Source organism: Kryptolebias marmoratus, linkage group LG15 (genome assembly GCF_001649575.2).
Source record: "Kryptolebias marmoratus isolate JLee-2015 linkage group LG15, ASM164957v2, whole genome shotgun sequence".
In the NCBI taxonomy this organism is placed as follows: Eukaryota; Metazoa; Chordata; class Actinopteri; order Cyprinodontiformes; family Rivulidae; genus Kryptolebias; species Kryptolebias marmoratus.
In genome coordinates this window covers 25,567,553-25,593,089 of record NC_051444.1, presented here as the reverse complement: position 1 = coordinate 25,593,089, position 25,537 = coordinate 25,567,553, and the positions used below count along the sequence as shown (strand labels likewise).

Sequence of the window (25,537 nt, the reverse complement as noted above, 5' to 3'; positions counted from 1 at the left end):
GAAGAGTGCATGAGTGTTTTTTTTTTTCATTGTCCATGTCCTTGTCTTGAGATACGTGTGATAAAAGTGAGCTGGAAGGCCTTATCATTATAATCTTTTCAGAATGTTGCTGAGGCACCAGCCAGTGTACTAAATGAGAAATAGGCTCGGATGGTGATGAAAAGATGTACATGCTGCAGATTTAAGATAGGACTATATAGGTCTGTATTAAACCAACTGACGTAGGGGCTATGATAAATGACATACAAGCCTCTTGGAGGATGTTCTTTCAATTGTTTAATTTTGTATAAAAATAAAAAAATCACAGACATACCACAAAACTATAATTTTTTCCAAAACACTAATCTTCTGGCATTAAAAACAGTTTAAAAATTAATAAATATAACTGTCGCAGTCAGTCACAATTGCTTTTTTTAGATCAAGTAGAGGGGAAAAGAAAATTTTAGGGAAAAAAATGGAACCACTCTGTAATTTGCAGTTCTGCAACAAACACCTGCATCAGATTAAATATGCTAAACAGGCTTCACTTAAAAAAAAGCTCACACCTTAAAGAGCTGCTGCACAAAGTGGATTGTCATCAATCATGGCTCCAACATGAGAGACGTCAGTTGAAAAAAGGAGAGGATTATGAAACTTTTTTACAAAGGTAAATCATCACAAAATGTTGCAGAAGATAATGGTTGTTCCCAGTCAGCTGTGTCTAACATCTGGACCAAATACAACAAAATGGGAAGGTTGTAAAAAGGAAGCAGACTGGTAGACCAGGGAAGATAGAAAACATAAAACAAAATGTCTTGAAAACAGAAAATGCAGAAGAAAACAAATGAGAAACAAGTGGGCGGAAACTGGAGTCAATGTTTGTGACCAAACTGAAAGAAATCGCCTGAAAGAAGTGGAATTTACATACAGAAAAGCCAAACGAAAGCCACCATTAACACCCAAAAAGAAAGGAACAAGGTGACAGTAAGCTAAAGAAAAGGGATCATGGACTGTGGGTGACTGGATGAAGTGTCATGTCAGACGACGGTCATTTCGTCTTCAATAAATGCCAAAGTGTACATTGTAGTTTTAGACACTTTTCTTATTCCATCAGCTGAAAGAATGTTTGATGATGGCTTCATTTTTCAAGCTGATAATGCATCCTAGCAATGGGCAAAGGACATGAAAACTGTTCCTCAAGAAAGACATTTTATGTCAGTGGCATGACCTGCAAACAGTCTGGATCTCAATCCAGTTGAAAATCTCTGGTGGAAATTACAGAAAATGGTCAGTGACAAGACTCCAACCTGTAAAGCTGATGTGACGACAAAAATAAGAAACAGTTGGAGACAGACTAATGAAGAGTACTGTTTGTCATTAGTTAGGTCCATGTTTCAGATTGTTCAAGCTGTTAGAAACACCAGAGGTGGTGGAACAAAGTACAAATGTGACAGTGTTTTCTCATGTTTCCATGTTTTCTTTTTTTGTTTCCTTTCCTCAGTATTGAGTGATTCCATCTTTTTTCCTTCTACTTGATCTAAAGAAAGCAACTGTGACTAACTACAAACAATTAGAAATCTTTGTTTTTTATTGTTTCATAATGCCAGATGGTTGTAATAATTATATATATAAAATTAAACTATTCGAAGAAAATTCTCCAAGAGTGATAGTTCCATCATTTTCACCAGAGGTTGTAAGTGTTCCTAACATTTTTGTACTTCTTTGTAAGGCTTGTTTTGTGTTGGATCTGAGCTATGCTGTTGATCTGACATACCGGTACTTTGAGAATCACATATATTTAGGTATTTTGAGTTGTATAAATGAAGTGGTAAGAAAATTGTCAACTGATGACTCTACAGTCTATACTAACAACATATCTAACAACATTAGTATGTGATGTGTGAGTAAAGCCACTTAGGGCAAAGGGCAATATGCATGATGACAGTTTTTTTAATTATATAGTGGCTCAAATTATTCATCTACATTGTATATGTACACATTTTCTATCACTATAGGTTTTGCCGCATTGGTCCTATTTCTTATGCATGGTTTGACTGAATCATCTGAATGAGGGATTAAAAAGTGGAAAAAAATGCATTTATCTCTCTTCCGATCCATCCATGCTGGCCACTTATGTATTATGTTAACTGCTGGATACATTTTTTCCAGCTTCTTAAACTGTTATAACTAAGGATATCTAATCTCAAGTACTGAATCAGCATCCTGAACAAGACAATTTCCATTAATTGGTATCAGGGTTGCTGACCACACTCTGCTCCCAATCTGTTGTTGGTCTTCTGTCTATGGTTTTACTTCAGTCACATTGTAATCCGGCCCTCATAAAACAGCTGTTGTAAAACATTAAGATGTTATGTGCCAACATGATTGCAGTATGGATGAGAGCAGACCTGTAACCACTTGCAAAGTTTGCAGTTTGCGTATTCCCCACCAATTTGATTAGACAGTTAAGATTCAAACACTCAGCTGAGCACACTGGGTTCACCCAGCTAACTCTTCTAATTCTAAAGATATGAGACACATTTCCATGTAACAGCAATGAGGCAAAAGAAATAACAGAACCAGTGACTGGATTTTTTGCTCAGGATGACCAACCCATCGCTGTGTCGGGTGTTGGAGCTGTTTGAGCCACAGCACGTCCTTCCCTTTCTGACACTACATACCCAACACAGCACTCCCTGAGCTGTATAAATAATTTGCCATGACCTGCTAGATATGTTATCAGATGTGATCAGTATTAGCATTACAATAGACATTTGGAGTTTGGACGTTTGCACAATGTCACTGCTTGGCACACTGAATAGATTCCTCATTTAATCAAAAATGCGTTGTGACAGATGCACAAAGATTAATTCTTTTTAATTCATATTTTAAGATGGTGTGTTATGTGGAAATGAAAATCATAATTACATGGCATTTTTTCCTTGTTGATTAAGGAATAACCAACAACCTGAGAAATAACATGAACAGAGGTCTCCAATGCACCTTAGAGCGACTGAAATGTCAGAGCTTTCTGTGGTATTGATTTTAATAACTTTTATGTACTTGTGTAGTCTGCAAATATGGGCTGTAAAAACATGAAAACATTGGATTGAGACTCTGTATTGGCAAATACTTAACTTGAAATGGCTAGGAACAGTATCAGGGACATAAATTCTTGATTGGAATGTTCCTGGTTCAAAGTGCAACTTCTCAAGAACTATTAACTATTAGTGGATTGCTTTCAATTTATCTGCTTTAGGTTATTTTTTTAGCTTTTTAATATTCCTAATTTTCTCTCCTACAATCTATAGTAAAAATTATCACAACACTTGTTTTTCATTGATTGACCACAATATTAGATAATTGGCTTCCAAGGTCACTAACAGTAAATCATTTTGATCAAAATGAGGTTTATTTCTTCTATATTTTTATAAAGCTATTGCTACAAAACCTACACTGCCTCAAACCAGTTTTTCCATAACTGTGCTACCAACAGGTTGTTCATCACTGGCACTAAATAAAACAATCTATTCCTATATCTGCCTCCCCTACCTTGGAATCATTAGAAAATCGATTTGAAAGTTTTAGTGATTACTTGGTTCAGTGATATCTGGCTGTTTACTGCTTGTGTCTTTTTATAAACCAGTGTGCAGTTGTAATTTTATAAAGTGTGGCCTGCAAGTTTGTCTTGCATGAAATTGAAGCATAAATAAAATTTTCTCCTCCTCCTAGTACAGTGTAGCGACTGGAAGCCTTCCAGTGTCTATTACACCTCTGATGCAGCCACAATAGAGAGCAGATATGGAATTAAAATTTCCTCAGCCATAGCAGATAAACCATTTAGCTTTTGGTTTATCAAAGGTGAAATAAAAACAATGCATAAAACCAGTGTCTTTTTTAAATGTAGATATCAGCAAGACAACAAGAAAACAACATCATGATGGAGTATCACACTGGAATTGATTTCCAGTTTTACTTATGAGAGATATTTGCTGTAGAGGTTTGGATCAGAGAGCTTCATACTCTAAGGAAACAATGCTATTGGGGTTCCCTGATAGTTGCCTAATAAAAACATTTGTATAAAACCTAATGCCAATGAATCAATACTAATTACTTAAATGTTATACATTAAAGTTTTATACCAACATCAACATTGCATGCTGTATGCCGTTGTTCTTTTCCATTGCTGTGTTATATTAAAATTGTAAAAACATTCATGAGTTTGACATTTTCAATTCATATCACATTGGAACCATTGGTCAGCATGCATCTGGGTTTATACAGCTTGATTCTGGCATGCTGAATCCCTTTTATTCTTTTAATCCTGTTAACTAAAATAGTTGTATTATTCTTGTATAGTGTTTTGACCACTGTAGAAAAGTTGGAGGAATTGCCTACCTGTTTTGCTTCAATGTCACACAGTGTTTTTTTAATTGCCAGCCTCCCCTACTGTATAACTTTTATTTCTTTGTGTGGCCAAACTTAGGTGGTTCTAGAAAGACTTTAAACCCAGAGCAATCTAGCTATTTAATTCCTACTCGAGTTGTCTTTGAGAATATAAATCCCCCACCATAAAAACAAAAAGGCTCTTATTAGGTTCACAAGTATTCAAGAATCAGTTTGTGATCAGTGACAGACTCAGCACAAAGCATCACAGATGGCTGGTGGGCAGCAACACAGCTTTCGGTCCCAAAATATATATGAAAGTATCATATTTGTTTTTACTTACCAAATCAGACAAGTTGCCCAGATACAAGAGTTCAGTAGCCCTGGGCAGGTGGGTGAGCATTATCGTTGAGCTCTCCTAAATATTAACACTTTTATTTAATGCAATTAAAATTTTAATGTTTTTTTTACAAATTTGCCTGCAAACAAATTAATTACATTTTTGGACTTTGTTGATTCTGTGATGTTTGATCCAACAGATACCTTTACAACTTGACATGGTGTTGCTATAACTATTATACCTCATGCCATAAACTGTTACTTCCCAGTGATGTGCATTATTTATTAGGCTCTTTGCTGACTAACTAGGAGTGCAACACACAGTTTTTTCAAAACTTAGTTTTATGCCTCAAACAGTGCTTCGGCTAAAAATATAAACTGCACATTTCTCATGATGATTATTTTGTGTTTGTTTGTTTTTACCATCTGATGTCTCTGATTACTTGAGTTATAATAAACATAACCAAACAGCATGGAACTTAAATTCATTGTGCTAGCTTTTCATATTCTAGCTACAAACCTTGTTTAACCCTCCTGTTATGTTCGTTTCTGAGGAACAGGAATGATGTTCCTGGGTTAATTTGAACCGTAAAATGTTTAATCACACAGTAGAGTCTGAAACCAAAAAAAAAAATCCCAAGAAACATTTTTGTATCTGATTATTAACTCCATTACTAACTATTTCAATCAATATTTAGTGAAATGATGTTCTTTAACTAATTCAGAATCAATGAGGATAAATCACTCGTTTTTCTTAATAATGCAGGGTTGTGAACCATAACATTGCTAGTATTAAGCTTTAGCATTAAGTTGCAGGGCAACTGAAGAATGAAATAGGTGGCTTAAAGAGAGTTAGTTTGAACCATATGGTTAGAATACAATAGTCCAACATTATTCCACCATGTGTATATATATATATATATATATATATATGGAAAGTGAATGTTCAAGTGATGAAAGTATATATAAAAAAAGATGGCATTTTAAAGTTAGCTTCACTGTGTGCCTCCCATGTAAAGCAATTAGTTCAGTGTAAATTAATTCAGCTCAAGAGATTGTTAATCTCTATTCCCTTGGCATAAAATAAATACCCCCTAGCATACATATTCTTTATTTAATTCAAATTTCCAGTTGCCCATCTATTTCAGACAAATATAAGTAAGAGTAGAGAAACCCTTCTTGAGAGCAGACCTTAACTGTAAAATATTTGGACAACATAAAATCCTTATTCGGCTTAAAACTCCCTTTTTGACATATAAATATGGAGTATTGCTCAGAGGAAAATTTAAAAATGGTTAAGGCCACAAGTAACTATTGTCACCACTTTTGAGATATATTGTTACATTATAATTTCATGATTTTGAGAAGCTTCCAAACTTATTCAACTGTCTGATAGGTTAATGAAAATCAGTCATGTAAATGTTTTATAAATTGTAAAGTTTTGCCTAAATTATTTTAAGGGTGTTGTTATTGCACTGTGACAAGCAGTAACACTCTCTTTCAGTTTAGTTACATCAAAAACATTTTTACTGAATATTTAATTTGCTCTTTGGATTGCAATATGCTCAAAATCCACAGCTATCAAAAGCATTACTATTGGGTCATAGCGTAATGTACATGGAAGATTAAAATACAGAAAAAAAGTATATTGCAACATTTAAAATACATTTAATGACAAACTTTTGCTGGTTGAAAAGAACAGAAACTGGCTTTTTTTAATATGCAGTGTGAGAACATGCACACTTCAAATTTTCCCATAACCCAGTTAGGGATTTAGTCCAGCTATCAACTTATGGATACAGTGAGTTTGAAGTTAAGGTGACAAATGACTGCCTGTGGCAACTTTCAGAAAAACAGGCTTATATTTAAAGTTTTTAAATTCCTCAAGACACCACTACCAGAGAGTAAAGAAAAAGAAAATTATCACACATTTTATTGATACTGGAAAATAGCAGAAAGGCCACTGCTCACTAACTCTTTTGTATAAATTTTACAAAGGAGATGCAAGTTTTTTTCAAGATCTGATATTACACCACTCTGAACATTCTGTTATTTCTTATATAACCTTTATGAACTATTTTCCTTTTGTATTACCTTTCCTTGAATGTGAATCATTTAGCAAAAAAAATAAAATAAACATGGTCACGTTTTTTTATTAATTTACCTAAATGCAATACTACTCATGTCATACTTGTCATTTATTTATTTAGGAAACAAAAAACAAAAACAAAACAAAACAAAAAAAAAAACCTTTGATCTCTGTATTCCAGTCAAGAAAAGATCCATGAGCTTCATCCATCAAAAAAAAATAAGAAGAAAATTAAAAAAATTAAAACAAAACAAACAAACAAACAAAAAAATAAAAAAAAAACTTTAAATTTGTATCAAAAGTAACCCTTTCATCATGTACTGCAATGTGCTTTATTCATATGCGACCAGTATTTGGTTCCATACACTATTCTGGTTGTTGAGTGCATGTTAACATACTGTACAATACATACACATATAGAATTCTGAACCAATGTTAAACATTTGCTTTGAAAGATTTAGTCCCTTAAGTAAAAAATATCAAGGGTATAGTTTCAAAATGCACTTGCTGCTGTGCTATCACTCATAAACTGATTACATGTTTTAGACAAGGATATTAGGCCTCCCAATTGCAGTTTGTAATCTTACATAAGTTCCTTCTGGGGTTCACATGATTTTCATGTTGAATTGTACAGGTGCTTCAGTTGGACTGGCCTCCTCTGTTTCCTCTTTACGTGGCACATATTCAACCTCAATACTTGACTTGGTATTGTCTTTCCCTCTACTCCAGAGGAATAATATGACAAGACAAAAGAGGACCACTCCAAGAAAAGAGATAAATCCCATGGTAGTTGCAACAATAAGGGTTTTTACATCAAATGGAAATGGAACTGTTGCCCGAGTCACATTAGCACCTTCATCACTTGGCTGGTTGGAAATGAAAGCAAAGGTCTTGTTTGGCTGGTGGGGCCAATTGGGAGAGTAGCTATGCACAAAAAGGTGAGCAGATTTAGTGTCATTGCCTGCTGCATTACTGGCAATGCACACGTAGGTGCCATTGTCCTGGATCTGAGAATAGCGCACCTCCAGAGTACCATCACTACACACAGAAAGTCTTGACCCCATAGTCTTTGTAGTTATGTATTCCTTCTTAGGGGAAAACCACATTATCACTGGAGCTGGATTACCTTCTGCTTGGCAGGAAAAATAAACTGTAGTTCCTTCATCTACATGGCTTTCTTGTACCTTGTAATCCACAATCTTTGATTTCTGGCAGGTGAAGTAGTCAGGAGGGAGTATGTCTGAAAAATCTTTGAACTCTTTTCCTCGTACAACCTCAGGTGAAGCACAAATGGGTTGCTGTTTGTTAAAGTTGAGCCTCCATCGCCGACGGAAGACCCACAGTAAGCGACAGTCGCACGCCAATGGGTTGCCATACAAAGCCAGGGTCTCCAGATTTCCCACTGAGTGAAAGACAGATTCCTCAAGGGTGCTCAAGCTATTGCTTGAAACATTAAGAATACGAAGATGGGTGAGTCCTCTGAAAGAGTAATGTTCAATGGCAACCAGTCTCCCACCAGCTAAATGGAAAGCCTGAAGCTTCTGTAGATTGAATAACTGGTTCCCTTCCACAGTAAGAATGGGATTGAAGGAGAGATTTAAAAATCGAAGATATCTGAGGTGACTGATGGCTTCGTAGGGGATGACAGTGAGATTACAGTTTGTGATGGACAACAATGTGAGGTTGAGTCCAAACAAGCATTTTGGTGTCATGGTTTCTAGGGCAGACATATGAGAAATTTCCAGTGCTCTTAGTCGATACAACCTTTTAAAGGAGTAATCCCTTATGACAGTGACGTTCAGATAGCGCAATCGAAGTGACAACAGGTTATGAAGATGGCTAAGGGCATCAGTGGGAACCGAGGCCAGTTTGTATCCCTCTATATTGAGGCTTTCAAGGTTGCTGAGACCGTGAAATGATCGAGGTGAGATGAAGACTAGGTCATTGTCACCAACTTCTAAAGCCCTCAGGTTGTACAGCTCTTGGAACATATAATCAAGCAAAATGACAATTTTGTTCTCACTTATATCCAGCTGTGTGAGGTTGGTCAAGCCTGTAAACACCCCTAGCTGAATAAGCTTGAGCTGGTTGTTGCGCAAGCCTAGAGTTCGAAGGTTCATCAGGTTGCCAAAAGCCCCAGGCTCGATGGATGAAATAGTGTTTTCGTTGAGCTGCAGCTCCTCCAGCTGAGGGTAATTAATGAACTCTTCAGGCCCCAGAGTCTTCAAACGGTTTTTGCTGAGGTCTAACAGTCTTGTCTCAGTGGGGATGCCCTCAGGAAGGGCTGCCAGTCGTCGTCGATGGCACACAACTGAACGCTCTTGGGCATTGCAGTCACATTTTGAAGGGCAGCCAGTGGTGGAGCCTGAAAGGACGGTGCCCAGCATCAGGATCAGAATGGGCTGCCAGCATACCACCAAGTATCTGTGCCCTCCTGCCTCCCCGGACACCATCCTACTGCTTACCTGTGGAGACATGGAAAAATACAGGATTTTGATTTTCTATGAATTCAAGGAAAATAAAATTTGAGTAGACAAATAGGAAGACAAGTGGTCATTCAAATGCATACAGTGTGTTGCATCAAAAGTGCTATGGTATGTTGCACTGAAACAAACACACTGTTTCATGATTTTGTTTTTTGTTGTTGTTGTTGTTGTTTTCTTTTCTTTTATATAAATTATATGTTTTTAAAAACATCTTGTTATTAATAACACATTTTAAAATAATCTGTCAAAAAATACCTTTTCAAAATCAGATTTTGGTTTCTTCCTAAATATACAGACATTTCAGTATAACCTTTTAGATGATAATGCATTTTCAAAAGGGTAAATGAACAAATAAGTGAGTGTGAAAATCCTATTTTTCTTTTATCTGCACACCTTTTTGAAGATGCATGCTGAATTCCCCCACTCTCTCTGCATATAATTTCATTCCAGCAAATTTCCTCACAAATAATAGAATCAGCCAATCAATGAAAGGGTTTGGTCACACAATGTAGCCATCCTGCTTCACTGCTGACTGCTGGGTGGTTTGAATACAATTACCGTCAATTCTACTGACACAATCTGCTTGTACAAACCATTTTTATTGCCAGTCAAAAATGTCATGGCTTATTTTTTTATTGTTTCATTTGCCAATTACTGTAGATACATCAATTGTCATGATTTTCGTATATACTTTGCTGTATTAATAATAAAGACTGCCATCTCATGGCACACTGAAAAAAAAGTAATAATATCATTAGAACAGGAACCTGTTGGTTGTGAACAGTAAACTAAAGCCAAACAAAATAAATAATTAAAACATGCATTTTACAATATAGACAGAAGTGAAAGAGGTAAAGGAGACACTGAATTCCTTATTATCACATAGTATGTTGGTAATTTGTTATACCTAACAAAACAATGTTTGATTCTTAGCGACAAAATTATATAGTGACAATATCCAAAAAAGGGTAGAAAACAAAAACAACAGGACTTCTGTTCTGTAGATGAAAATGGTTTGCTTCTCATCCATTTTTTAATTGAGAAAGCTCCTTGGATGAGAAACAAAATGTATTCAGCTACAAAACAGAAGTGCAGTTATTTTTGTTTTTTACCCTTATTTGGATTTACCATTTCCTGGATGACTGAGAATCTATATGACCATGATGACATTATGTATAAAGAATATTGACAGAACAAAGGTAAGTGTGACTTTCTACATATATCTATCTAATAAAACACCATTTGTTAAATATCTGGATAAAAAACCCAGACATGTTGACTAACCTTCTGTGCATTTAAGCACCTAAAACATTAAAAATGTAAGTAGATAACTGACCCACAGCTACAGTTTCATTAGAACCAGATTTATTTATTTTTCTTTCTTTTTACCAGAATATTGAACATGATTACTACGTGCATACAGTATGAGTACATTGCAGCCTTATATTGCACATATACTTACTCAGATGCTAATGCTTTATCGCTTTCCTTTAAATTTTTGAAATCCAGAATTTATCTTGCAATAGATATGTTTTTGTGCTACATCATCAAACAAGTATATGCACAACTAGAGGTGAAACTCATCTCAGTTTTTTAAATTTTTTTGTTTCTCTCTTTCTTTCTTTTATAGCCTAGCTTCCAAGAAAAAAAAAAAAGTACAAGGCTGGCAACTGTACAAATTTCCCAAAAAGATAGTTGCAAATTATGTAGTTATCCAAGGGAAACACAACCTTTTGCCAGGAGAAGATGATGGTGAATTTAGTAAACATGTGACTCTCTAAGATATCAGTCTTTGCAGTTCCAACTTTGTGTCTCTACAGATGCAAAACTTATCCTTTGGAATAAGAATGTCTCTCCTGTCTCTACACAGATAACATAAAGGATCACATCCACTCAGATCTGCTACATATTTACATGTACAATGTCAAACCATTTCTTCAAAGATGAAATGGTTTGACAAATGTTTTTTTTCTTTTATTACCAATAATTCCAACTACTGCAGCTGATAAGAACCCATCAACTACAATACAGTTCTTATTTTTCAAATTTAAAAGTTGTCTTTGAAAGAACTTCCTTTTTTATCTACTTCACTGTCTTGTTTGTCCCCATTCTGACTTTATTCTTTGGAGAGATAATATTGCTGACCCCATTCTGTTTTTGATAGTATTGTGCAGGGCATCACTATGGGTGGACAAGCATTTTCTCATATGTCCTTTTATGACTGCTTGTGTTGTTTCTGTAGACCTCTCACCCTGTCACAGTTCTCTCTTAGAAGAATATTTGTGCTCAACATCAGACTCTTGTTCCCCTGACTGGCTGCACACTTCTGTCTGGCTTCATACAGGTGAAACTGAGAAAAAGATGTGCACTTCGTAAGTCACTGGATGTCTCAAGCAGCATATAGATAAATGAGCTTTCTGACTCAGTACATACATGCCTTTCAACTATTTTTAGTTATTATATACCTTTTGTTATGTAGCATAATATTGGGTGGGCTAATATGAAATTTGCATTTAAAAAGAGTCAAAGCATCTGTAAAGATTATTAATCCCTTTCTGCTGGAGGGAAAATAATTGTTTATGAAAAATAAGTGCAAAACAACCAAATTGTTATAGCAAAATGTATAATTTACCCAACAGATTTGTCACCTCTTTGTCTTTACACCCCTATTGCATCAACTCAAATGAAGGTCACTGTCTTTAATTAATCATTAAATCATTCTATCATCTCTAAAACAGTTCATACTGTATCTAACACATCCTTTGCCTTTCAGTCAATCTTGCGGTATTTGATGCTGACAGTAATATCGCTAACTAACCTACTGAAGCCATTTTTTGTATTAGTATTTGTGAAATTATGTCTACTAGCGCTCATCTTTTGTTACAACTCCACAGCAATTAAGCCAGTATTAGTATAATGGTAATACAAGGGAAATACAAGATATTAAATACAAGAATAGTGACAAGGATGAAAAACAAATGAAGGCACAGCTGAAAAATAAAAAGAGCAAACATGTAAAAAATAGTTATAGTGATCCCAGTGGTATATTTGTATTTTGGTGATAAAATTTATTCAGCCATGGAAAGGTAAAAAAAAAAGCTAAAGAACCTTGATGTAAGAAGGGCAAGCTTTCATAAAACTAGAAATTTATCTTGGGATGTGTTCTGCTGGGGTTTTTTGTTTTTTTTTTAAATATATTCTAAAAAAAAAAATCCTTGATGAGCTCAAAATTGTTCTATGTAGCGTAAATAATAGCCACAAATGAAACATGTCTTGGGAACCACTTCTGTGTTGACGTCTATGTTTAGAGGTTACAACTTCTGTAAATCTAAAAGAAACGTGCACGGACAAATGATTTGCCATATCAAAGTTAAATGCTTAGAGAGAACAAAATAGTTTAGCATTTAGGAGCTGCCCCTGCTGAGATTTAGAAACATCTTCATGGGTCATTAAACCCTCAAACTTTCTCTTTCATCAGAAGTATACTCCTTCCTTCTGGGCTCAAAACCAAAAGTGCAAACACTTGTTATTTTATTTTATTTTCTTCTGTGTTGCATTGGAGGTGCCATATCTGTGCTTGTTTTAGAATGAGATAGGTGGTGGGGAAAGGAGTTAGGATAATTATAGTGATTACTGTGAGAGATTGGCAAATGTAAAGAAGCTACTTTGTGAAGACATTTTTCAAATGTCATAATTAAAGTGTTTACCTGCCTGCTTTGGTTTGCATGTCTCCATAATGAAAGTAAACCCTTACAGTGTTGCTTCATAGCCTATCCTAAAGCTAAAGCACAAGGAAGTCATTATTAAAAATCCCAACGAGATCCAAAACTTTTTTAGTTCTGCACAGCAAACTTCACAATTTTGTTCATTATCAAAGTTATTTGCTACTGAACAACATAATGCATTATAATGAAGTGGTAAAAAAATGAATGTTGGTTTAGAGTTTAGACAAACCAGTATCCCAGTTTAATACATATTAGAATTTTATTTTGCTGTAATTTGTCAAAACATATTTAAGCAATATGATAAACAAAAGCCAAGGATGATATGTGATAAGGCATCTAGCCCTTTTTTTAACACATTCAGATATATACAGATAAAGCCTTAGTATTCATACTGCTTGATAAGTCACACTGAAGATGAATGGTCTCTGAGATATAAAGAGACACAAAACGTATTTGTCTTGCCGTAAAATTAGGTTTAAAATGGGCTTGTTTAGTTTTTTGTTTAGCACCATGAGATTACTTTTCTTGTGAATTGATGCTAAATAAATATAAGCTAAGAGCTGTGAGAGAAAAAAATGATTTTACATTTTCTTTGTCCATTTTAGAAAGCCTTTGACTCTAATTGACAAAGCATTTCTTCAACAATCAGGCATTATTGCTAGCAGTGATGGAGATTAGCCTCAGTTTATTGGCTTTCAGGAGTGACATTTAGTTTATTCTAAATTCTTGTAGATCTCAGTGTTGTTGTCACTCATAAAATACATTGTTATACACCAAATCAATAAGTAAAAGGCTTTTAACAGTGAACACAGCACTAGATGTAATGGTTTCTTCTAAAATGTTTTTAAAAATGAATTCTTAATGCTTTATTGTTGCAGGGGTTGCAGCATGTTTGGGTTGCAGACAGTGCTCACACCTCCTTAGGTCCGATGTTTTGTCCAAAGGCACCACAAAGGAAGGCTTACCAATAGCGAGTAAGTAATAATTGGATCAGTCTTACATGCTGATCTCTTGAGCTGCTGGACAGAAAAGAGTTGGATTCCACATCAAAGTGCTGCACCTCCTGTGTGGTCAGAGGACGAAACCTACCTAATTGTGTCTGATCTTCAGTATTGCAAAACTAAAAGTTTTTTTTTGTTTGTTTGTTTGTTTTTCTTTTCTTTTTATCCCTTAAACTGTTTGTTGTGTCATGGACTGATACATAGGCATCAGTTCAGCATGTCTCTTTCCACACACACCACCAGTCAACTCATTTCTTGAAGCCCCTTGAATCCCTTGCTCCCATTTGTCTCAAGAATATCCAAAATTATAATGAATGAACTCTCAGATGATCAAACAAAATACTTTTTTTTCTGTTTTTCTTTTTTGGGGGTTGGGGTTGGAGTGGGGGTGCGGATGCTGGGTGTGTCTTATATGTTTCTCATCATAACTACTACTGTGGGTAGATGTATTACGGGAAGTTATTGTTTATTGTTTTTGGATATTTGCACATAAGCACACGCTTAAAGATTTTCTTCACTGTAAATAATTATATACATTGTATTGCATTATCAAAACAACAATAAGCAACATTAGATAAGCAACAATAGACTTGCCAGTACGAGTATACTAAATTAGTGTTGTTAGATTTTTATTTATTTATTTAAATATTCCTTTGGAAAAGGTCTATTTGAATTTGAATGACTAGTAAATCCACTGATCTCACACGCAGTCCATGCAGCTTCCCTTCTACACGTGTTGCCTCTTAAACGCAGATTTTTTTTGTTCAGTATAATACTATAATGGAGGTTCATTTAGTTATTAACACCCATTCATTCTGAAAGTCAAGGAGGATAAACTGAAATTTACAAAAAAAAAACACATTATCCTCCACTCACCATGGGTGAAATTGAAAAGAATGGACTAAATGCCATGCTAAACAGTTTTATTTCTTATTTGCTTTTTACAGCTTTTTATAGATGCCACAAAAAGAGATTTTGAAAGTTTTTCATGTTTTTCTTTATTTCTTTTTTATTTTAGTCTAATGGCTTAGACAATAAGCACTGACTAATGTTTACAATTGAAGTTGGAGTGGCTGACATGTTTTCTGATTCAGTGAGACTGATTTTTATCTATTTATTTATTTCATTTAAGAAATATTATTCAAATTGCTTTTTTTATATATTAACCTTGGTTTCTCCAAAGGAATGCATCATCTGTTATGTTTGATGATAAATGCGCTTGTAGCAAACAAACTTCACAGCTTTATTTATTTACTTCCCCAGTACAGTTTTGAGTTTAAAGTTGATTTGGTTTAATTTATTGTGCACTTTCTTGCTTTACAGCACAAAGGCAATTGTATTTAGGTGTCATGTTAAACTGGAGAAGTACATACAGAGATGGAATAGGAGAAATATAGCATGTATGGAAGGAGGACGTGAGTTACCTGGGTCTTTGTTTTCTGCACACTTCAGACCAGCTGACGCAAACATTCAGCAGGATTTCAGTCTGATTTGTTTTATAGTTAAAAAAAAAACAAACAAAAAAACTTTGGTAGTTGCTTAGGCAAAAAAGTCAATATACAAAATGTCCTTGTGCTAGATGATTAAAATTATTTGACTTTTTAAAGTTGTATTTCATTCAGATTATAGGCACCTGCATGTCTGATTCAGGAAGGGAAATTGATTTAAGTCAAGGTATTGGACCCCTACATGTTCTAATACCAAGAAATCCAAGACGGCGGCAGATATGTCTTTATGAGAGGGTGTATCCTGTTTAGTTTAGCGATAACATTACGTCTGAACTGTTTTACCCTGTATTGTTGGCTTTATCATATCAAACAGCTGGTGAAAAGGTTTAAGCTAAATTTGGGTTTTTGTTTCAGAATCCGATCCTGTTTATCTTTTGAGGCTTGTCTTGTCTTGTTGTCTTGTTGCTGCCACATTTTTTGTCCATCCTAGACTATGGAGACATGATTTATATGCACACATCTTCCCACTGGTTGTATATGTTGGTCTCTGTATTTCATGAGGCCTTATGTTTCATTATCAGCCTTGGAGTCCTTACTCACCACTGTGTTCTGTATGCATGCGTTGGATGGACACCTTTATCCACCCGCAGATTATGTAATTGTCATAATTTTATTTACAAAAGCATCTTGGGTTTAGTTTCCTTTCATCTAATTTCATATATTGTTAAGAAGTCCTCAGGAGGTCATTCTCTGCACTCTGATGATTTAATTATATTAGCTGTACCTAATGTTCGCACAGATTATGGCCCAAAAAGATCCTTTCAGTTTGCTCCTGCTGGAATCAGCTGCAGAAAAACTTGAAGTAAAGGGAGCTGGTCTCTTCAAATGTTTTTAAGGCCATTCTTATTTTTATTATTATTATTTTTAATGAGGCATTTGTTTGTAAATATTTTAACTGATTTGGCAGTTCTTAGTTTTCTGGTTGTATTATACCTAGCTTGTTTTCTTCTTTTATTCCTACTATTTATTATGATGTTTTAAAAGTGTGCTGTGATAATTGTGGTTTTTATGTTTTGAAATGTTAGTGTGCTGCTGCCATTCTTAGCACAACTGAGATCTACCTGGTTAAATAAATAAATAAAATGTTTTGAAAGAGGGTTATTATTAATATAATGTACCTGTTTTCTTGAAAAAAACAGACACTATCCAAGGACCTAACATTTTTTTTTCTGACTTTCAACTTTAAATGTGCTTTTAGCTTATTAGTTAAATGCACTGCATAATAATAGTTTTTTCTGTAACACAGCAGTAACCTCTTGACAGAGCAGTTCTGTCCCACTTAGTTTGTTTCTGCTTGGTTCATTGATTGGTTTAGTTTGTTCTAAGAAAAAAAAAATCTTTCCCCCAAGTGGCCTTTATTTGTTTGTCTTTGGGTAAGCTCTTAAGGTATAAAATATATGTTTTAAAAAGTACTTTTAGTATATGTATTAGTTAGACACATTAGTTAATTTTGTTACATGCAAACGTTGTGTTACATGGTCCAGTAACAATAAAAGGAAACATGGAACAAAAAACTATAAGAACAAAATGCAACTATGAAATACAGGATGTTAACAAAGATAGAAAACAACTAATGGCCAAACTTAGAGAACAGCAAAAGAAAGTGTAGAAACTGACTCAGATTCAGATACATATCAGCCAAGCAGAGAAATGAAATGAGTAGATTAATAACAAGATTGCAAAATTTTCACTGTGATCAGTTCCAGATCCTGTAATTGCAAGCCATGCTGCTTTGAGTTAAAAGCCACCCAGGCGCACAAAGATGAGGCACCCACAGTTCTCCATCCTACTATTGTAGCCTCTCACTGTCTCATATTTTGCATAAAGCTGTTGTTATTAAATTTAAATGAGGAAGGCTGCTGCAGAGCAGCAGGACTGTGACCTTCTGAATACATTTGTAGAACGCAAATTTGAGTATCATGTGACAGCTCTGCCTCCGACTGTCACCTCTCCATCCTGCAGACACTGTACAAACACATAGTCTGGGAGTCTTCACTATAATCACTTCCACCATTCCTTTTAATGTTACCCATTTTGTAGTGGCATCTATACACAAAGTGCTTCTTATTACACAAAATGCTCTAATAGTAACATTCTAGATGTTTTCTGGCTAGTTCACCCATTTTTCTGGGACATCACAAATGAACTGTTACGTGCAGAAGTGCCCTGTTTGTAGCTGTAAATAAAATGAGCTATAATTAGAACCCAACATAAAGCATGAGGAAAAAATAAAGTTGTAGAAGATTCTGATGAAACTGGCAATGTTCATCCTGTAACATGTTCCTTACAGTCAAACTTGCAAAAAATGTAGTTATTCATATTACACATAGCTTCTGTTTATGGTGCTGTTATTTCTGTCTTCACACCTTTTGTCTCCTTTAACTTTCCCACAAATATTCAGGTTTCCAGCCCCTGCCAGTAGATGTTTTGTCACATTCCCCATTTCACTTTAGTTATCTTGAACTTTGATGATCTCCAATTTACAGTGTGAAAATTGGCTATTTTTTTCCTTATTATGTAAACTACAGCAAGACAAAGTATTAGGCATAAGGCAGCCTTATGGAACAAAGCACTCTGAAGAAATGAATGTCTGCACCACTTTTCTTGTGTCTGCTTGTTTGTTTTGTTTGGAATGGTACATACTGAATTATACAGCTCTGTGCACTGTATCTCACTGGAAGAATTTGTCCATGTAATTGGCTTTATATTTCTCCATGTTGACATTTTTTTTCTCAAGTAAATATATTTCATATGCACAAACTAGCCATAACATTATGGCCACTGGCAGATTAAGTGAGTGACAATATTTTTCCTGTCCTGTTCCAATGTATTGTTTCAGACAAAAAAGAAAAACAAAAAACTTACATTATATTGCAACCAATACAACTCACATTATTTTTTATGACAGCTCCTCTATGGGAAGAAACAACAACAACAACATATATATATATATATATATATATATATATATATATATATAAGTTTCCAACAGTTGTTTTTCTTTCTTTGCTTTGTTCTTTGACTAAATGTTTCCATAAACTGTTAGAATCCCTCTCAATAAAAGTGTCCATTTTGTCAGGTTTGTATAGTGGATTGAAGTACACGGCATGATGAGTTTTCTATAGTCTGATGTCTGTTCTGATTATTTTTTGCAGCCGATTGGACTCGCTGTGGTCTCTGTAAGCTATAATGTGCTGTGTTAAATCACACAACAATAATAATAATAACTAGAAGCACTCGGAGAGCACAAACCTCCACCTAAGCCATAGGGTCTTAAAATATTATAGGATTCAGATTGTGATCCCAATCACCACCAAAATGTAATCATTTGTTATGTGTGACAACCTCAACATTTCCCGAAAATTTCATTAAAATCTGTTCTTTACTTTTTGACTAATCTTGTGCACAGACAAACAAAAAACAAACTAACTCTACAGAAACATGTACCGTTCTGGCGGAGGTCAATATAGTCTAGATATCTGAGTATATTGTCATTTTTACAGAAACATCACCAGACCAGGTTACTCAGCTGACAACTCAATGTGTGACATAGCTGCATGTGGATCAGCATACAGCGCAGGTAACTGACTTCCAACTGCAACAGCTGGATGTCAATAATCCCAACTATTACAAGTGCATCCAGTTGTTTTGTGATATGCATTTAACTGCCAGATGTGAACAATCTCAATCAGAGCTGACCACCTGCAGTCGAATCATACAAAATGGATGTTAGTGCAAGGTCTGATCAGGGCCTCAGTGTGCACAAGAACGAAATCTGACTGACATCATCTGACAAACGATAAATAAAATAGGTGACACATCCCTGGGGTCTGCACACCTATCAGTTTTTCTAAAAACACTTGACAGTGTGAAAAGTTCATCCTTATCCGACTCTTTCTCTGTAATAGTATCTGCTGTTAAAACAGCATTGGTTCTCTGTAGCAGAACCGATGCTAAGGCTGTACTGTATTGTTGCTCGAAACGAAAACAGAGCTATTTCTTGTTAAATTTCAAGTTTTACAGGCTGCAAAGATCATTTCAGATTTTCACAAACATTTCAATCAGGACCTTGCAACCTTGAAGACTCTTAAAAACGGAACATTTCAAAAAGACATCAGTGAAATTATGTCCACCTTATCTTTACTCAGCTTGTTTTTTTTTTTGCTTTTCTTTTTTTCTACATGACACTGAGCCTTAAAATGTAAAGCAAGCACATTTCTCATTTCTGAGAAATACTGTTTGTTGTTCACGTTGAAATAGAAACACAAGGAATCTTATTAATCAACAATTACATAAAGTGTACTTTTATTGAGAGGCAAGCCAACAGCAGTGTTTTGACAGTGCTGTCAAATTTCATGCAAACATACATTTTTGTGTTGAAATTTAGCTCAGCAATTAGCTTAATTTAACAATTAAAAGAAGAAAGAGGCTCCAAATGTTTAGTGTTACGTTACAGTATATTTAGTTACTAATGATTCACCAGCCAATTAGTGAATTTGTCCTTAATGTGCAGCGTTCTCTGTTTAAGTGTTCTTTGTAGTGAAAATCTTTTGAACGTGTACAGAACGGTGAACATGTTTTATGTGTTAATGTAACTAAATGTCATAAATGTATGTCATTTATTTATTTATTTTTCTCATTTACTACTCAGTTCAATGTAACTTGATTTACATAACTTGCGATGTGAGTTCTTAACTTGAAGAGAAGATGACATACTTGAAAACAGCGGGTGGCAGGACCGGAGCAAAGTAGCGGAGTCTTAATAGCGTTTGACGACAGCCACGGAAAAAGTGTGGCTTTGCTTCTAAGCTTAGGAAAAGTGTTCAAGTATGTATTGTCAAAAATATGCAAAGTTAAGCATACAGGGATGACAAAGCATATGCGTCAAAGCTGAGGTTTAGAGAGCCCTGGTCCCAATTTAACCCAAACTTGTATAATGGCACCACACTCATGGCAATTCTGTTGCTGTCTCTAAAATTTGTCTTTGTCAAAAATGATACCTTCACAAGTCTGGATGCTTTGCAGCTGAAATGATTTCTGCTTGAACTTCTACCACCTTTTAACATCTGTTACGATGTGTAGCCATGACAACAAGAAAGTGGTTAATTTGTGGGTGCAGCTGATTGAGTGTTCCCCGTTCTGAGTAATGCTTGAAATAGGTTGACAAGGAGATGTCACAGATGAAGACAGGTGCAAAACGTGATTGACAGGGAAGAATGTGTGCTTCCTGGGGAACAAAGCTGACAAAATCGGACCAGTAAACAAAATGGTGAATATTGTGAATTCAGCATTGTGTTTTAAGAAGACATGACTGCAAGAACAAATTTATGTTTTTCATAATGCTCTTATAAAATGCATTTAGACTGACTTTGAGAAAAGAAAAACTCATACAGGGTCTAAAAGACACCATATTATTTCCTAAATTATTACATAGGTGGAGCAGTGGTTAGAGCTTTCCCCTTTTCGTAGCAAGAAAGTTGCAGGTTCACAACCCAGCTGGGGTTTTTCTGTGTCGAGATTGCATGTTATCCCTGTGCATGTGTGCATGTGTGGGTTTGCTCAGAGTAGTCTGGTTTCCTCCCACGGACCAAAAACATGGATTTCTAAATTGTCACTATGTGTGAATGAGAGTGTGAATGGTTGATTGTCTCTATGTGGTCCTGTGATGGACAGGCGACCTGTCCAGGGTGTACCCCGCCTCTCACCTAATGACTGCTGGAGATAGGCTCCAGATTTCTGGAAAAACAGGGATGGAAAGATGGTTTTTTGTTTGGTTGGTCCACATTGTTCCTTTATTTATTTATTTATTTTGCATGTGGTTTTAAACATGTTAGCATGAATCACAGTTAGGACCACGGAAGCAGAGACCAATTGGTCCTGATTTTCCATGGGTTAGTTTACAATAAGGGGAGTTCTGATGTTACTGCTATTCAACATTTAGAAAATAAAATAGTGTTATTTTAATATGATGATCATGAAGAAATAAACATCATATAAATCAACTCCTAATAACATCTAATTCAAATAGTTGACTTGTGGATAGAACTGTAAAAGTCCTAAAATCCCAGCTGGAATGCAATACCATACTAATGACTGCAGTTAATTATGTAAAATTTTTGTAACTATAGGCTTTTAATAGTGTTCAGTGTTTTATTGTAATGACTTTGACTTGTACCCTTTTGCAGAAAATCTAACCAATGCCCTCTTGAAGTTAATGGGGTATCCTTTTATCACTTGGCTTCACATCAAGTTGCTCCAACAACAATGCTGTGTCATTTGGCTTAGCAGCTAAACTAATGATGTTAAAGTGAAAAGAGATTTATAAAATACAGTCAGTATAGAATATTGCAAAAAACAAAAGCTTGGTTTTATTTTCAGACTGGCATTTGTTGCATATTTTTGGGGAAAATCGTTAAATTAATTAAAAAAAGTGACATCTCTATTAGTTTTTTTTGTAATATAGAATATTGAAATCACTTTTTAGAGTAATTCAACTTTTAAACATAGTCTGTTTCAACACAAGGGGTTTANTATATATATATATATATATATATATATATATATATATATATATATATATATATATATTATGCAGCATTGATGTTGAACTATTTTTTTTCATTTAAACATCAGAGCTATCGTAATAAAGCCTTGATATATATATAATATTATAATATGTATTACTGCTCAGATGACGGCTTGTATGTGAGGATATATAATAGACGTTATCTCACAGAAAAGCCACCTCTAACTGCAAGTCCCATCCTTTGTAGTTTGGGGGGATTTTGTTTGTTGTCTTGGCTTTGCAGCTCACAACATTATACTTGGTGTTTTGTTTCGTTTTTCTGCTTTTTAACTGGAGTTTAATGCTGCACAGGTAAGTTGTTTTTCAGTTTAAACGCAACACCAGTAAACCCACAGTTATCAGCTTGTTCAGTGGCCTCTGTTGTCTATATTACTCAAAAAAGTACTTTATTATTACTCATACTAAATAGCTTTTTTATGTATTTTTTTTAACAAGTCTTAACTGAATTCTAATTTTACAAGAGTCACAAAGCTTTTATTGCAGAGATTTGACATGTTGTTTCTATTCATTTCAAAATTCTTTCTGCATACAATGCACATGAGACTTTGCAATGAAATTAATGGTCTTTTTGTGGCTTTATTTTGATGTTATTTGTCCCGCTTGCTATTAATCAAGTCTGTTTGACTAGCAGAACCGACAAGCAAAGGTGCTCCCAAATTAACAGCTGATGTTACCATGACTCCAGGGATCTGTCTTATTGCTAGAGCTTCTGTTCGAGCTGGTAGCTTGTGAGACAGCAGAGCAAACATTTATTCAGATTTTGCACATCTTGTGTTCTGCAGAACAAATTTTAAAAAGACCAAATTAATTTGGCATACTGCCTATCCTTACATCCAATAGTACATGGGGAAAAAGTGGGTGAACATAAAGTGGAATTTTCCAGCTTAACAGGCAACTATTGTGGTGGTAAGGATCAAAGAGGAACTGGTCAAAAAATTATATATATTTATGTTGTTGTGCAAATTGCATCAATTGGTAATGTTTAATATTGGTGTGGTAAAATGTTCCTAAAAACTTACAGCAGTGAAATTCAAATGATAATGCTTAAACATGCAAGACACATTTTGTTTTGCATAAATCAAAGACAGGTTATCTGAAATATATGGTGAGATGTAATGTCTTCCTAAGCCTAAATTAAATCATGCTGTGCAACTGGTAGCTTTTGCTAATATTGCATTCACAGCCATACAGAGTGAAACACTTGCATTCAACTCAGCCAAAGACAAACAAACTGATACTGACAATATGTAATGCACATTGCAAAAATGATTGCAAAGTAGGAGTCTGAAAAGCAGTTTGCCCAGTAACAATGACACTTTCAATAACTCCGATGTTCACCAGGTGTGATTGGAAATTCAAGTCATACCACGGATTGCTGATTTCAGTTCATATTACTTTTGATTACTTTGAAGCGAGAGATGTACAGACGCACTGACATGCATAAATAATAACCTAAGAAACAGATTCCAGACATCCATCATAGCATGACTAGTGTATCCTGATTATTAGCTCTGTGTAGTTCATAAAGCCTGGATTTGGAGAGCAAAGCTTTTCCTCTGAGACTGTTGGGGGTCTTTGGATGCAGTGGTTGTTGCTGCACTGTTAAAAAGCAGTCCCCTCGTAGCTGTTTGCCTGCTGGAGTGTATCAGCCATGATTATGAGCAGGCAATAAAAATAAAGCTTTGAGATATTGTTCATTTGGCCTCCATAAATAATCAAACAAAGTCACCCCCATCCCCCATGCCCACCCTCGCCATCAACCTTACAGCCATCAATCAATCTAACCTGTGGCAAATCAAACATCTGCAATAGCATCCCTCCTTGCCACAGGAAATGGCCAGCAATAAATGCATGCTGTGAATGTGTGTCAGTCTTGATGAGTTTATTCCCTTTGAAGGAACCTGAATGTTAATGAGCAGATTAGGAAGCACCAACAAACCACACCGGCAAAATACTTAAGAGAAAACATAAAAGGGATACTACTGTGCTCCGCTTTGCACCTTTATGTGGGACAAAAAAAGGTAAGGACACAGAGGTTTTGTTACAGATTCATACAAACACAAAATATACTTGCAGTTCACAAGTATTTATTTAGACACCATGAAAACAACAACAACAAAAAATTGTCTAACCTATATACTGTACATTCAGATCACATGCACACATCATTTCTCCATGGTCCCTCAGTATAAACCCAGATTGTGGAGCAGAACAGCAAAATGAAACCCATCTGGATGACAAAGCACAAATAAAGATCCAGAGCTCTCATCTGAGGATAATTCTCCTTCTTCACATCACCTTCATTTGTCTTAAGGTAAACAATTTTATCCCTGACAGCAATTTGGTCCTTGGCGATTCTTTGGCCCCATCACTGCACCATAATAAATCTGATCCAGTGACTCAGTGCTCAAAGCCCACCATAGAGACAGAGTACTTACCAGGACTGTCATGCAGAGAATTCTAATTCAGGCAGCTCCATGTTGCCAAGGAAATTCAAAATGCCTCCGAAAGCATGGAGTCAGGGATGCAGGATTTCAGGGCAGGCTAGATTAGGATGGGTAAGAGGAGGAATAGACGCAGAGATGAGAATCCCTTGTTTGAGCGGGGCATTTGAGAAATGCCTTCGTCCTCTCCAGATGCGCTAAATCCGGCCGCACTGATAGGCTGACATGTAAACACACAGGCGGCTCTGCTGGCTCACACACGCTCACATACATGCTGCACCTAGCAGAGAAAGAGAAGAAGAGGGAGGGGCAGCTGATGAGAGGTGGAGGGAGGAGCTGCAGTGCACTGGGAGACTGAGAGGCACAGAGCACAGGCAGCGATGGGAGTTGAAAAGAGATGGAGAGAAATGTTCTCTCATTGCCCTGGCAGCATCTTTTTTGGACATTTCTTCACTGTACTTTCCCTACGTAAGACAGCTTAGAATGTTCTGCTTAACTTGGATTCATGATGCTACAGGATAGGGGAATAGTGGTATAAAGAACAGGAGGCTAAAGATGAAAGGAAACAATGAGGAAATAAATAAAAAATAAATAAAATAAAATAAAAAAGTCTATCAGCTATATTCAAAAAGGTGTTTCCATGTCTTTTTTCTAAAAGGGTACTCAGGATTGTCCACACACAGAATCTGACTTTTTTCACAGGTCTGGATATTTACAAGGTTTCCAACATCTAATTTGAAAGAGAACATTAGTGCATGAAAAATGCACTGACTNGGAGTACATTCAAATGCATTTGATTTGCTGCAGTATGAAAAGCTTAAAAGCTAATGATTTGCAACTGGGGATGAATTGCCTTTTCTGTTTAGAAGATTTGTTGCCAGAGTTTCGGATTATAAACACCCCCGCTGCATAGTGAGGCAATAATCAGACAAACTCACCTTTGCTGTGAGGAGTGAAGTTTGGGGATAAAAGCCTTGGCTTAACAGTGCTAATG

The 25,537-nt window shown here is 35.6% G+C and overlaps 1 protein-coding gene across 1 annotated transcript; it reads right to left on the bottom strand.

The window, feature by feature from the left end:
* Positions 1 to 550: 550 nt before the first annotated feature.
* On the bottom strand, positions 551 to 25,061 carry lingo1b (leucine rich repeat and Ig domain containing 1b). The gene is made up of 2 exons (XM_017414247.3): positions 24,538 to 25,061; positions 551 to 9,258 (listed from the first exon to the last, which is right to left on the bottom strand). Exons 1-2 carry the CDS (start codon positions 24,547 to 24,549, stop codon positions 7,399 to 7,401), a joined length of 1,872 nt encoding a protein of 623 aa, XP_017269736.1. The 5' UTR covers positions 24,550 to 25,061; the 3' UTR covers positions 551 to 7,398.
* Between the last annotated feature and the right edge of the window lie 476 nt (positions 25,062 to 25,537).